The 15,777-nt window shown below is 39.6% G+C and overlaps 2 protein-coding genes across 3 annotated transcripts in view; both read right to left on the reverse strand.

Annotated features, from left to right (window-relative positions):
• LOC140316440 (nuclear receptor ROR-alpha B-like) overlaps positions 1-7,651 on the reverse strand; it is a 29,226-nt gene extending 21,575 nt beyond the window's left edge. The window contains exons 1-5 of one of the 2 annotated variants that reach the window (XM_072394274.1): positions 7,205-7,651; positions 5,153-5,345; positions 3,191-3,353; positions 2,730-2,840; positions 2,344-2,468 (exon numbers count right to left, since the gene is read on the reverse strand). In XM_072394274.1, the coding sequence (XP_072250375.1) occupies positions 2,344-2,468; positions 2,730-2,840; positions 3,191-3,353; positions 5,153-5,345; positions 7,205-7,333 (721 nt within the window). In that variant the 5' untranslated portion in view covers positions 7,334-7,651. Of the gene's footprint in view, positions 1-2,343; positions 2,484-2,729; positions 2,841-3,190; positions 3,354-5,152; positions 5,346-7,204 lie in introns of both variants that reach the window. The other variant, XM_072394273.1, reaches the window with a different exon arrangement.
• A 1,209-nt stretch (positions 7,652-8,860) lies between these two features.
• LOC140316442 (uncharacterized) lies at positions 8,861-10,761 on the reverse strand. The gene is made up of 4 exons (XM_072394278.1): positions 10,389-10,761; positions 10,111-10,165; positions 9,619-9,736; positions 8,861-9,525 (listed from the first exon to the last, which is right to left on the reverse strand). The coding sequence occupies exons 1-4, from the start codon at positions 10,683-10,685 to the stop codon at positions 9,492-9,494; spliced, it is 504 nt and encodes a 167-aa protein (XP_072250379.1). The 5' UTR covers positions 10,686-10,761; the 3' UTR covers positions 8,861-9,491.
• Positions 10,762-15,777: the final 5,016 nt, after the last annotated feature.

Here is a 15,777-nt window from a genome sequence, read left to right on the forward strand (position 1 = left end):
ACACAGAGACCTCTGTTGTAAAACATTTTCTGCCATGAAGTCAACACTGTAGTGCCGAGGGATTGTGAAAGCTTCCTCAAATTAAATTAATGCAGGCTCTGAAATGCTGCGGCGGACAGAGCTTGCTGCAGGTGGTTTAACTGAAAACATCCAACCCCTCGCCCACATCTTCAAATCCAACTTGACCACATGAGCCTTGAGGGGCACAAAATAAAGTAAAAATGCTGAGGCTAACTTGTTCTGCACTTGCATGTGCACACCAAAGGGGTTTTATAAACTAGGTAGTATTTCCAAACGTACTTTACTGAGGTTAAACATGTGAGGGGCCCCCACAAGACCACTGGGCCTCGACTGTGCAGAACTCGTATATTGACAAAACCACACAATAGACCAAAATGCATGAGAACTGAAATTAAATGAAGTAGGATGTGTGCAGAGCTGTTATGGTTGTGACCATTAATTGCTAAAGAAAAACTCACTGAGCCGCACCTGCTCATAAACACGAAAATTAGGGTTTGCATCATGCAAAGCACATTAACGTCAGAAGTGTAAAATCAGTTCCTGAAATTATTCCACTCTTATTAGACATTTATAAATAATAAAAGAAAGTAAATGAATCAATCAAAGCATGACAAATGTAAAGAAGTCATTTCAAACGACGAATATCAAACAAATGAGTCAATTCGGATCACACATATTCCAACAACTAGCAGTTAGTTACGTATAACGAGGATCATTTAAACCGACTCACCTCGAAGGCAGCAGCAAAGCTGTTTACCAAGTCAAGAGGTTTTCTTCTTAGCTGTAGGTGGCTGAATGGTGTTCATCTGCTCCATTTAAAACAAAACAACAAAACACGAATCTATAGCAGATTTGGGTGATGAACCACGTCGTCTTTAATGAAACTTTAACACATATTTTTTTTTATTTTGGTCTCATTTTACAAATTGTTCTCACAAAAAAATGCTTTTGTCTGTTACTCAGTCAACAAATAGCCACAGTAATAACAACACTGCTTTATATGCACCTTTCAATTTGAATGTGAAGAATCAGGTGTACATCATAAGAAGTCATTTTTTAGCACTGTGGTCTGCAGCAACTGCCAGATCAGCACAGACCTTCTGTGATGTGGACGGCGTTACTTTATTTTTTGCACAATGTGGCACGCCTCATTTCTTAAGGCAGAAAGCACTTTCAAAGTGCCAGTTGCTGTCGTGATGATTTGGGCTTTGAAGCCCTTGGTTTTCCACTGTAAGTCATAATGTTCTCATGGCAAGAAAAATCTACACTTCACATTCAAATATAACCACATTCACCACACGGTGGAGTAACAGCTTCCAACCCACACCTGAAATCAAAACTAAAATGTGTAATACAAGAAGCTCAAAAGTCAGCATTCGTAGCTGAAAAGTAATAAAAAAAGGAGATGTTGCAATCTTAGGCTTGTTCCTTTGTACTTCAGGCCGACTCCAACCAAACACAAACAATTTTAATATCTGTAGATTAGACAACTTTTAATACAAATGGTCTGCTGTTGCATCCTGATGCATTCAAACCATCATGTTAAATGAAGGGCCTAATAAGGCACACAGGAGAGGCAAAGTAAATAAAATAAAAGACACAAACTTTCAGTTTTACTTTGAGTGAACAAGTAATCCTTCATATGATATAAGAAGCCATCTATTTGATGCGAAGGACACAATGGATTTTCTGTTTTCTGCTGCATTTGCAGTCAGTAGTTACTTTGTATAATGAATGTTATACACTTCTGCGAGGCTTTATTCAAGGAAACAAAATATACAACTTTACAGTACAGTTTGAGCGATAATCTAAGGCCCCGGTGCAATATAAAACTGTTAATAATCTTAGAAGTTATAATAAATATTCCCCTTAATTTACTCCAATAAATAAAGTTTAGATATGCACTGTTTGTTTGTTAGTAATACAAAGCAGAGGTAGTCAAGTAAACCTACTTGAAACGGTCCATTATAACATATTAGCACATAACAAATCTTCAGCAATGTCATATTTAGTGAGCTTTCCTTAAGAGGACCTGGAAAATATGTACGCATTTCGAACTAATAACACGCCCACACATTGAACCACACATACAGGCTTGTTACGGCCGACTGTGTTCGGGGGAAGGTGGCAGGAGTTTTTGTGTCACCCTCTCAGTAGATGGCTGACATTTATCGCCACAAACAGTGCTGCATGAAAAAGAAAAGAAAAAAAAAAACAGGGCAGTGATGAAACAGAAGGTACTTTGGCAGGAATGTGACTGACTGCAAGTTTTCAAACCAAGGTGGCCATAAAAAATGTACTCAATTCAATTCAAAATGTTACCTGTTGCCTCCGTGTGCAGCTTGGAGCCGTCTTTGCTCGTCACTTTACAGGAAATAAAAAGTTTTCTGCCTTCCCTCTTGTCCAAAAGAGATTCAATCAACACAGTATTTCCCAGTGGGGTGGGGCTTGGGACGAGACAACTGATCGTTAGAAGCAACCTGACCATGAATGATGAGTCAAAGCATTAAGATGTTGGCCTTTGCGTTACTGCTCTGGGGGTTAAAAAGACCCCTCGGCCGTCACTGAATGTGCAACTGCACGGTCCAAAGCAAATGTCTACTAAACATCTGCAAGGCATGTTACATTTAAGTGGCTGATTAAAGAATTTACAACAGTTTTAAATTAAAACAACAGTTTTAGATTCAACGTTGCGTTCAGACTTGTACCTGCGGTAGTTTATGTTGAGGTTGGCAGTCATAACTGGTGCACTAAGAAGAGAGGCATGAGTTCCTGTGATGGTATCAATCATGGTGGCTATTGCCCCCCCGTGGACGTGGCTGGAAACACACACACTCACACAGTCAATTAAGAAATACAAAATTGAGTTTTCGTGAAGAAATAAAACTGCCCAATTGTACGAAGGTATTTTTATTTTTTATTTTTTAAATAAATCTTTGGCACTTTGCTTTGGTTTTAAGGCCGACAGCAGTTGCAGAAAACGAGAGAGGACGGCTTACGACGTAAACCTTTCCTTTCGGCTACTGAGGCAGTCCAAACTGGGACACGTCAGAGCAAGACATAATTCTATCTAATGTGCAAGTGCATTCGAGGCAATGTTATCCCGTTGTTTTTATTAGGGATTACGACATGAGCACACAAGCTTAAAGAACATCAGAGATCATCTTACCCCGGAGGCCCCTCCAGAAGGTGTCCAGCCTGGAAAATGCACACACACCTTTGTTGGTCTTTGCTGATAAAGATAACATACTCAAATGCTGCTCCAGGCTCCTTGATGTTCCGGGTAAAAAGACGAGCTTTCGACTGGATTATCTTACTAAGATACACTCCACCTGACGGGAAGAAGACAACCAAATATTATGTAGTTAACAACACACACCGCGTGAATGAACTGAAAAAAATGAATCAACTCTAAAGAATAATGCTCCAGGTCCAAGTAGGAGTAGCTCTAAAAAAAAAAAAAAAGGTTCCTCAAATCACAGACGTTTACATCCAAAATGAAATCAGCCTAGATGTGGAATCGAGATGGGAGGGTTCCATCACTGCATCAACATACAGCTGGACACAGTAACAGTTTCCTCTGGGCTCAAAGTGCAGGATCTCAGTTTTGACAGGGGCATGTTCACTTTCACACTGGAGTAAGAGTTCAGGGAAGCCTGGAATCCACAGACATCAAAGGCTTCGTCTTCTTTCTTCTGGTCACATCATCAATAAACATTGTAGAGCCACAGCCTCTGTGTATTTTACAGATGAAGCTGTAGCGTCGGATGCTGAGCTGCTCTCAGCCTTTTCTACACTTTTTTTTTTCTTCTTTCCATGTATCTGGCACAATGTGATCCTAGTTTCATGTGACCAAAGAATGCCACTCCAGAGTGGGTCTAACTACTGCTAACCTGGACTCTCTTTTCTTGAGGCTTCCGAATAGTTTACCCATTGTGGTGAACTTTCTGTATTTTATCCAATTACGTCTCCTCTTTATAACAGACTTGGTTTATTGGGTCTACCTCCTGGAGATTGCTCTTCAACTGACTCGATTTCTTTACCGTTGAAAAGATCCTGTGATCGTCAACCACTGTCGTCCCCGGTTGACGTCAGTCGTCCCCGGTTGACGGCCGGTTTATGTTGCAGAGCTAACCTGTGTCTTCTTCAGCACCGGAGACCTTCTGCTGAGAATACACTCTGACAGCTACAGATGCAGAATTCAGGAGCTGAATATCACTCTTTTCTTTCTTTTTTTTTTTTACAACTTATAAAGAGTAGCAGATGAGACTCTTAGAAGTGCTGGGGTACGTAAATGAAAAATCTGAATGCGACTGATACGGACAGAACACCTAAAGAACATTTCAGCATACTCTAGTGCACATGTGCAAGCGGCTTTAGAGTCAACTCCAGAACTTTTGTCTTGTTAAATGATGAAACTATGAAATAGTCAATGAATAGTCCACACCGGTCCATATAAAAACCTTCAGAGTCAACTGTCAAATGACATTTTCAGCCCATGGAACAACAGTGGTTCTACAGTTTGAGGAGCAGTGACTCCTGAAAAATTTCTCTGCACTTCAAGCTCAGATTCACTAAAGTCAGATCAAATAAAAAAGGATTTGTTGACAAAAGATTTTAGGTATAACTGTATTACACAGTTGTAAAAGAATTTCTGTTGTACAGTGAATTAAACATGGAAAACAGACTAAAGCTGAATAACTTCACCTTCCTCTCTTTGTGTCTGGTTGAACCTAATCCACAATATGTTTGGATGTTTCGGTGTGTTAAAGCCGCGCGGCACAATAACGCGCCATCTCAGAAGTCCTGATAATCCACCTTTGTAAACTTGGGCAATTTTGTAAACAGCTGATTATACTTGCGGGGCTAAAACAAAAGGTTCAATCAAACTTAAAGGAAGTTGTGATTTCAGCTGCAGCTTTGATTTCGAGCTGTTTGCAGAAGTTAGCACCACGTCATCAGAGGCCTTGATAACTAGTTGTAGGTCAGCCATTTATTTCAGCTCAGTATAACAATATCAGGTGAAATCACCAAAACGCATCCTAGAACACATTAAAAGCGAGCCTGACCCGTCACCTAATGGCAGTAAAACTGCAAAAAGACAGACACACATCACAGTCTGCGCTTGTACCTGAAGCAAACTTGAGGGAGCGATTGTAGCTTGGCAGTCTTTTCCACTCGCCTCCCCCTCCATCCTCTCCTCCCGCTGCCTCCACCTCACATTGGCCGTTATAAAACTTGTACAGTCGCAGCATTTCTTCTCCCCATGAAGAGTTAGGCAGGCTGAAGTCCCGGGGCTTGGGAGAAAAGAACGATGGCAGCGCCTGCCACACAGAGCAACATATTACAACCTTTCAGTTAGTAGTAGGATAGGGTTATGTAAAATTATTCCACTGGTCTCACATGCTGATATATCTGTTTTTCAAAGAGAGAATTTGGAAAACACAGATTTCAGTGTGGTGGTGCTTGAAATGGATATGTATGGCTGTCGATTCCACCTTTTCTTGTATTGGGAATCATACAGAGAATCAAAAACCTCACTCGTTTCATTGCCCCTTCAGTCAACACCCCCCCCCAGTTTTTTATTTTAAATCACAGGTTAATGAAAACAATCATCCTGATCCTGAGGAAAGCCTCTTTTTAACCCTCCTGTTACCTTCAAATTTACTAACATCTTTTACCTTCAGCAACTTAAACCTTCAGAAAATTATTAGAGTTAATATTGTTTCCCAAGTTTGAGTGTCAGGTACTTTATGTTTGTTTGTTGACTACCTAAATAGCCCTTTGAATAAATAAAAATACCCCCCCCTCCCCTGATACATTCAGAATACCTGTTCGTGACTATGGCGAAATATGCAGATCACCATTCAAATCTCACTGATTGACCTAAAATTGGAAAGACATATATTTTTGGGGTTTTAATGACTTTATTTTATGTCTCAGTACATATTTTTTTATATCTATATTATTTGGAATGAAAAAATATTTAGGTTATCAAGAATAGTAAGAAACAGGAAGGAAATATTGTCCTTCCAGTTTCAGCAGCCCAAAGGTTTGCTGTTGCTTCGCCTTTTGACTTGTACACTCCAGCCAAAATGAGCAACCCAATGTAGGCTTGCAAGTGGGTCACATCCAAGTCTTTCCAACTCTCCCCATATGTGCGGCTCCCCTCTAAATTTATCATCTCAAGTACATCCTTTTCGATAGACGGTGTAATGAATTGCTCAAATGCTGATTTTATGCCTTGGACATGGCTGACAGCGTATCTGGTGGAGCCTGGAACCATTTCGATTACATTAGCAGCACTAAGTCTACCCTGTTGGTCAAGAAGTGGGGAGACAGACCGTACTAACTTTCCATTTTTGGAAGGCAGTATGTTTGTTGGTGGTTGAGAGACAGGAGGATCAACACCGAGGGTATCATTCTCATCAGAAGAGGATGCCTCATAATCAGGGTCCTCCTCAACATCATCCTCTGTCTCCGACACATTCTCATCCATGTCACTGTCCTGGTCAAAGAGTTGTGACAACACATCACTGACACAAAACCTTTTCTGAGAAGACGTGTAGTTTGTGCAGAGAGCAGAAAGAGAGCACACAGAAAACACATCACAAGGGTTACGTAAGGTTAGGGCCCTAAAACTTTCTGAAGATTATACAATTGCTTGTTATGGTGACCTCAATATCATCCAAAACGACCAGAACCAATGTGTGTAACATGTTGATATTTCTTATACGTTTTAGACGATGAAAAACAGCTTTGGGTCAAATTGACCCCGAAGAACACCGATGCGTACAGGAAATTGAAAACATATCTTCTTGTTCATTTTATGTTTACCAAGTTGTCCCCAATAAATTAGGAAAAGTCATGAAATATGAAACAAACAAAAAAAAATGAGGTCAACAATTTATTTAGAGACGTTAAACATTGATTGGGGTCAAATTGACCCCAAAGGTAATAGGATAGTTTTTAAAAAAACTAACATTTTTAATCACTGCGGGATCATTTGTTTCTATGTTTTTCAGCTGTGGGGAAAGTACTGTCACATCATAGAGAAACCGCTGGAACCATCGAGAGTACCATGACTCCAGTGACATCAAACGGCACCACTCTAAACTTCATTCAAGTCATGCAACCAGTCATTTCAAGCACTTTCAATACAACAATTCATAGTTCCACCTACCACCATAGTCCGGTCAAACGTGGTCCTGAATACAGCGCTGGCGCAGGGATGGCTCAGTTGGTTCTTCGTGAATGGCAGTGAACCGAGCCTATGAAACCCCCTAAATATTCGAAAGAGGTTTCTTGCCATCTGTAAACAGTTAAAAGCTGCACAGATACTGATTCAATAAGAGCTGCCTCTGTTTTGAGTATGATAACTTGTGTTGTAACAGCCACTGAGTCAAGTAGCTGTCTAACGTTAGCTAGAACCGTAACAAAGTACTGTCAGTGCAGTAGAGACTGAGCTGCTAAAACTAATCCTTTAACACGTTTAACACATGATTGTGTTCGGCTATCTCAGAAAATACCAGTACGTTATACAGCGTGACACCGTGACTACCGGTATCTTACCGGTGACTTTCATGTGTCACGATCATCAGCGGCGCCTCCATGCTTCCGGTATGAATGACTGCAGCGTTGCGTCAGTCATATAACACCACGTGCTTTGCAACTTGCGTCAGGATTGGCTGGAGAGGAGAAACGTTTCCTGTAGCGTTAAGTTCTCATGCCAACCAGCGATCGTTTTCTGCCACCGGACACGTTTGTCCACTTGTAAGCAACATTACACAAAAAGTACAAAACCGAATGTTATCAAACTTGTGCCGTGAAAAACATCAATGACAAAAAAAATAGTAAAAAAGAAGTATTTCGGCACTTTTTTAATCAGCTACTTTTTAGTGCTGCATTTAAAGAAACTCATACCACAAAGGTGGATTTGTGTTCTCTGAGCCTTTATTAGGAAAACTGCAGCACTTACGAAGCACAATCCATACAAGAATGAGGGATATTTTTTCTTTTTGTCTTACCAGGGGCACTTTCTTTAATGGAATCTTGGCTTATCTAATAAAAAATGCACAAGAATAAATCCAGCGTTATGGAATTCTACATGATGGCAGGGCTTTTTCATGTGATTATGTTAACTATTGAATAACAATGTTCTCATTTTTGGAGGGTCAGGTGTTTTGGTCACATTGATGCATTCTGAAAGCCAGCTCGCACATCACAGGATTCTGACAAAGACAAGTGTGTAACGATCTTTGAAAAATGACCTGTAAATCGTATGCCTAAAAGTGGTAACACATGCACAAATAGATACAAATAAAAACAAATGAACACAATTTTGTAAATGGGCAGACCCCAAATATACAAAATTTCATAACATCAAATAAACTTAAAAAAATGTATGACTTCATGAGCCACTCTTGTAACATTTTTTACATAGCCATAAGTCTTTTGAATTTTATATCTTTATTTTTCTTGTTTTATTTAAATCACTTCCTTTTTCATCCTTAGAAACCCAAACTGGTAAAACTGCTAAGTGCACTTGAAGTAACAAACGTTTTTGGTATTATGGTCAAATTAATTTGCAATGTGAGAACCTTGGTTCTGCACTAGGGGGAGTTAAAGGAATGATTCAACTCAACTGTTTGATTCAACAAAGAATTATCAGAGTAATTGGATTAATGTAATGTTTCAAACATTTCTACACACCAGGCATGCTAAGTATGTCCGTTGTTTGTGGACCTACAGTTTGCATAGTTCTTTAAGTTTGTGGAAATTGGATGAGAATACCTGAGAGCTCACCAGTCGCTCAAGATTCCACAATGTGAAGGCCAAATACGAAGAATATCAAATTCTAATCATACTACAAAGATATGTTTATCTGACTGTACAGCCATTCATTCTGTCTTTGACATATTCTGAAATTATGGCACATTTCCATAAAACACTAGATGTTATATTAAATATGATATAAGCAGTATAATATTCCACATATCAGACCCCAGATATTAACCTGATGACGAGCACTTTTTGGTACAGTTGTTCTAAAGTGTTTCATAAAGTGCCAAGCCACTCCAAAATGTATGCTACAGATGCTGCAGGCACATTGGTTCATGTAGCTTACGAATAGCAACATATAGCTGGTAATAATTCTACGTGGTAGCCAAGGTCATTTATTTGTGAATGCTGTGAAAGCACAAGGATATGTCAAAGTGTTTTGACATATCCAAAGTTTAGACCTGCCCCAACCACCCCATACAACTGCATAACAAGATCATATAAAACTATGCAACCTATTTCTCCTATCCACAACATTTTCCTCATCAACCTTATCATAACAAAAAAAAAAAAAAAAAAAAAAAAAAAAACATATATGGTCAAAACACCATGAAATTACAAAATATGTATATGTCAACGGTGTGCTTCTTGAAAAGGTTTAGTCTACCACGATTGGATTTGAGCAGATTTCATTTTGGGGCCTCAGCCACGCCACACAATTTCCTGCAAAATTAAGAAAGACAGAGATTAGACATCCGTGGTCATTTCCTGACCATACACTTTATGCTTGATGCAAATAGGTGTTTCCCATCTTACTTTGCTTCTTCCTTGGTCATGTCTGCATAGGCACAAAGACCTTTGTCTCTGTCCAAAATCTGTTGTTTCAAGGACTGAATTTCCCCCTGAGCTTTGTTCTTTGCCTCCTCATGATCAGCTGAGAAAGTAACAGAGAGAAAACAAATGAGCGCAAACTGAGAGTTTCTATACTTAATGTTATAAAACTTGCTCTGTAGGCTGAAAACATACAAGAATTTGACAGTCACTAAGACAAATAATCCTACGTGGCAGCTGACTGAAGGTCTAATTCCTGACACAACTGGTTCATCCGGTCATCAGAGTCATACAAGATACCTTTGTGTTCGTCAGAGATTTGAATAACTTATAAACATTCAAATAAAAAGCCAGCTAGGTTTTTAAATATGGCATCCAAGAGCAGAGATAGTGTTAATATAATCATATATACACATCAGTGTGGACTTGCACATGTAAGGGAACAGAGGCAAACTATTCTGAATCTCTCTGACTTACCTTTGATTTTAGTGATGGCCTCTTCAATTTCTGCCTTCCTCTTGTCAGTGTTAACCTTAAAAGATAATAGCCATTTGTCAGCTGTTGAATTATTGTGTTGCTTGAGGAAAGAAAACATAGGCTAAATAGAAACAAATATTTTTGAGTGAAACAGAATATAGATGCATTATGTTGATCCCCACTTGTCAGGTTCGCATAGACAATGCAAGACATGCATCTAGGACAGTCAGTGTATGCTTGTATATAACTGTGTGCGTGTATGTGTGCGCGCGCCTTGCCTTCTCTGCGTTACAGGTCTCCAAAGATTTATCCAACTCCTGTACTGACTTCTCAGTCTCGGCCTTCTTTTGCTTCAGGTCCTCCACCTCTACGTTGATGGACTCAAGCGATGACTTTAGAACCTGGATTTTGTTTTTAATCCCAACGATGAAGTTCTCTTTTCTCTTCACGTCTGCCGAGTTCTTTACCAAGCTCGCTCTCAGTGTGCGCAGGTTCAGCTCCTGACGCACGGTCTGAAAAACCATCGCTCCCATCAACACGACGCTCACCACGACAAAAAAAGCCGCCAGCTTCATGTTGGTTGACACTCGATCAGTGAGTTGGTGGGCCGCTGGTGGTGTGAAGGCCGCTGGTGATCATTACGAACTTCCTCTAATACTGCACGCGCTGGCGGCTCCTCGAACAAGGTGCGGGTGACCTGCTTTACCTGCTTATCGAGAAGGGCGTGACATTCCACCTGCTTCCTTGATGACTCTTCCTTCAGCTCCGGTTGGCTCCTCTGTTTATGAATAAAGCTGCTGATGATTAAAAACTCTGGTTAATAATTCTTTATCAGACTGTCTGCGCACCTGTTCCTCTTGAGGAACGCATACGGGATGAGGGCGTTTCTTATAAGAGAACACTTGATTTGACCTTAAACGAATGAGAGAGCAGGTGAATTATCGACAGTATTTTGTCAGCCCCACACAAAGAGGTGTCACCAGAGAGACGGGTTGGGCAGCTTTGCATTTTGGGTCAGGAGCTGGCTGACTGGCACCTGGGTGTTAAACAAGTCACACTGTCATATCTGCAGGAAGAGCTGTTGCAATCCTTAATCAAACCCCCTAACTCCACAGGATGAAGGTGCAAATTGTTATACCTTTGGCAACAGTTGTGTCTGTTGCTTTGGTGGGGCTCATGAAAATACGGATAAAGGAGCAGGACAAGGAGCAACAGCGGCACAGGTTTCAGAACATCAAACTGCGAGTGACCGACGATGTTCTGAGTGAGTACCAGAAGGAGCAGGCAGAGAAGCAGTACCTGTTGGAAAACACTGAGCGCGACAAGGCGACATTGGCGGAAAAAGTGACCAATCTCCAGACCAGAGCAGAGAGGACAAAGGAAGACCTGGACCACTGCCAGGAGGTCAAGGTGGGGATATAGGCTACAAATGACACCACACGGTTAGGGAATGCCCACAGTTGGGCTTATGTTGCAAGATATGTTGATCTACAAGGTTATTTGATTTAGAAAGGTTTGTTATACATGCACCCGAAAATAGATCAAAGCACATCCTATGAAGCCACAAGTAATTTCTTTCAAAAACGTCCATCTTATAAGTGTTTAGTTACACAGCCTTGTAATAAACGTTTGTGTGCATCGTCCATATTTGGTCAAAGAAAAGCTAATGTGCGTTAGTCCACATAAAATACCTGTGTTGATGCAAATGATGCAGTCAGCTTGAAAAAAGTCATTGTTATATCTCATATTTAAACGGTTTACCCCAATCATCTGCAGTGTCTTTTCATTTCACAATTTTCCGTCTTTACATTATCTATACACCAGATCGTGTCCGTTCATAGGAAGTGGACTCACAGTGGCTTCAATTAAGGAGGCCACAACGGTCAGTCATTTATTTGCCATTTTATTTTACACTCATACATTTTAACTCTAAAAGACACAGTAAATAACACAGTAAATACAAATCCAACACACTTCAAATAAAGACACCACACTGATTAAATGTGCAACCACAAACCATATCACTAGTGAACTCCCAGCATCGCCACACGCCGTGAATGGAGGGCCTCACCAGCCGCAATACTAGAAACAAAAGAGACAGAATGTTAAAACTCTAAAACTAAACAAACACAACTCTAAAACAAACTCAATACAAGTGAAATCTAAAATACAAAACTAAAATAAACGGCAGCCAGTGCTGTGCCAAAAATAAAAGAAAGCACTGTTAATAATGATAAATGACAGACCCACAATTACAATAATTGAAATACACATAAAACAATGCTAAAAAGTCCATTTGACCCCAGAGCAGTCAGACACAGCCAGAGCACAGAAGGGATGTGAGGAGTCTGTGAAGAGTCTTTAAGTCTCTTCACAAACCTGCTCTTACTCAGCCTCTGATTGGTGTCGCAAGAGTGGGTGGCTCGCTGCTCTATTGTGACCTACTATCAAAACTATTTTTGATATTTGTCTCGTTCTTGCATTTATTTTATTTGATATGATCATATGTATCAATATTGTACTGAAAACAAGGGACGTAAGCTGGATGCCTTAAATACTTTTCAAAGAAAAAATCTCTTTGAAATGACATGTGCTTAGTGGACCACACCACTGTGAATCGATATCTGCATGAAAGGTACTACCTCCAGTAGGTGTCCTCAGGCAAGACCCCCTTACCCTAACTGCCTGTAAGTCGCTTTGGATAAAAGCGTCTGCAAAATATGTAAAGATAACAAACATAGAATATCATCATAACTCTAATTCTCCAAAGTTTGATATTGGAATTGTTGACTTAGTTTACAAGGAATGTTTCATAGCCTGACCGACAGATTGACGGTATAGAAAATGGATGGATGTTTCATAGCCTGTTTCACTACTAGTAGCACCAACTGGAAAATCAGGCTTGGGTCAACAACTAACTCCTGCTGATATTCACATGTTGATATTCACATGCTGATGTTCACAAATAAAAAAGTTATTTCAATCTGGCGTCGATGCTCCCATGACATGACTTTAGAGTTTATATTCTTTTCTGCATTTGCAGAAAGGGGATACAGACAAGCTGGCAGTTATGCAAACAGACCAAAATAATGAGAAAGGTAAGTGATACTTTATAGTTCTGCATGTCAAACATGGTGACGCATGCACATTTGATGGCAGACATTTTGTACTTGTGCATCTTTATGTATCTCATCTGAGTTTGATGAAAAATGCTATTCTGCTTAAAGCTAATCATGTATGGTAACACTTACAGCTGAAGCTGAGAAGGAACTGGCTGATTTGAACACACAAATAGCTCAAATGAAAAAGAAACTGGCAGAACGAAGCCCAGTGTGCAACTTTTTGAAGAATGATTCGCCACTAGCTAGGTATGGTCACTTCTTCACTGAAATAAATCTGCAGAATAAATTCACACAACCATCATTATATCTGTGCACTCACGGCATTCTCTACTCTTGAATTTCATCTCAAAGTATTATGTGTGGAAATAAAGTCGATGGTAAGGCTAAAGAAGAAAAGGCAGAGGCCGCCAAGCAAGAAGAGCCAAAGGCAGAGGCCGCCAAGCAAGAAGAGCCAAAGGCAGAGGCCCCCAAGCAAGAAGAGCCAAAGGCAGAGGCCCCCAAGCAAGAAGAGCCAAAGGCAGAGGCCCAAAGATGAGGAAATGCACGATTTCTACTTGACAGCACTCACTTCTTCCAGAGAAAAGGCATATTCCACCATGTTTTCATAGGGGATCAGCATTTATGTTTACATGGACGTGAGCATCCTGGTTTTCATCCTATTTTGGGGTGAGGAAATGAATACTGAGCATGAAATACTTGTAATAACACATGGTAGTAGTCTTGAATGGTCCATCTGACTGCATTTGACAGGGCTGAAATAGACAAGTTTCATCCTTTCTCCCATCTAGTTACACACATGATGAACTCTTTTATCAATATATGTATAAATTGTGTTTCTTCATTGGTGCATTTTGTTGTCCTCTGCTGTCTTGTTACATCACCAATACTTCTACTTCTCTGTATTTTATTTATGTCAAGGCTTTACATAGTGGCCTTATGTTTACATTGTTGTTTTCAGTCTTTTGCCCTGTCTGAGGCGCCTTTTTACTGCCTTTGTGTCTGAATACTGTCTGTATAAATAAAACTGTGTCATCTTACCCTGCTGCCACATAACTTTTTCGACAATAACTGCCAATATGTGTGCCGTGTTGTATGCAAACAGATAAATGGATAACACGAATGACCATTTAACAAGCAAACACCTCTTACAGTAAACATCTTTTTCTTTTTTAAATCCACAAAACTACAAAATGTTAAAAGAAACACATAGAAATAACACAGTGCAAAATATGCTATTATAGAATAGCTCAGACCGTTATTCTTCCTTTTCAAGGAAAAGTGTATAAACAGCATTTTATTGCTCTTTTTTAGTCAAAATCAGAATTACTATTATTAACTAAAGCTGTGAAATTTTTCTCTAAGTGTAGGGGCTGGTGTGTCATGAAAAAACATAAAATGAGATTACACTGAGAGAATTATCAGATATCTAATCTGTCAGTACAGTAGTGTTATGGAGTAATTAACACCCAGAGTAGTAGTATCCTTAAATGACTAAATGCACATTCATTACTTTATAAAACTACAGAGAAAGTAAGACTAAGTGACAGGTTTAAAACTTAAAAAACTTAAATGAGGAATATTAATTAAAAGCCATGAAAAAATCTATTTAAAAAATGGCCTCCAACTGTGATTAACATGTCTTTTGTATATTTTGTTTACTTGTTGGGTTCACTGACGGATTTGTGTATGGTAAAAAGAGCTTTAAAATTTAAATATTTTAGCTACCATCAACTGAAACCAGGAGTAGTGAAATGTCCCTTCCCCAAAGCCAACAGAATACATTGTGTCTCAAAATGAGACGCTAACGTAAATGAAATGCAGAACGAACATGTAAAACAACAAGGTCAAAACTAAGATTAATATAACTTAATGGTAAAATTCGGTGGCATCTTTGCAAATCATATAAAAAAGGGCTGCCTGAGTATTTGAGAAGCCTCAGTTAGTAACACCACCAGAAACTGCGGCCTTCAGAAAGCTCATACTTGAATCAACACTTGTCTAAAGAGGTCATTATGTCATTATAACCCTCAAAAAGACATTTATTCCAGTAATTGGGCTGATGTGTAAGTAATGGAGGCACACACTAAAATAATATTAGAATAATCCAGGATATGAATATGTCAACACACACTGATCACAAAGTACACAATAGTCAGGGTGTTGGGCTACAAACACATGGTTGTAAAATACATACTTGCATCCTGCTTGCAAAGGTAAGGAGTAGGTAATGAATAATGAAACATGAACACACACAGGCAGCAAAAAGAGCAATGCTCAACATGTCGTGGACGATACTGATGTCTCTCCTTTCACCATTTGCTTGATATTTGACTGCATTTAAATTTGGGAGGCATGTTGGGAAATCAAAGCCTCACAAAATGTCAAGAGACGGGTTGTTGTTTTCAATGCCACCATTCCACTTGCATCTGTTCCTCTTTTGCAGCGCTTACTGTTTTTTGCCTTTAGTTACAGTCTAAGTTTTTGTTTTTCCTCTTTAGATAACATAAGTTAGATAAGGCCTCCACCTCTGAGGCTGAAAGCACAG

Source organism: Leuresthes tenuis, unplaced genomic scaffold, assembly GCF_036924035.1.
Source record: "Leuresthes tenuis unplaced genomic scaffold, fLeuTen1.0.hap1 SCAF_10, whole genome shotgun sequence".
NCBI classification, from domain to species: Eukaryota; Metazoa; Chordata; class Actinopteri; order Atheriniformes; family Atherinopsidae; genus Leuresthes; species Leuresthes tenuis.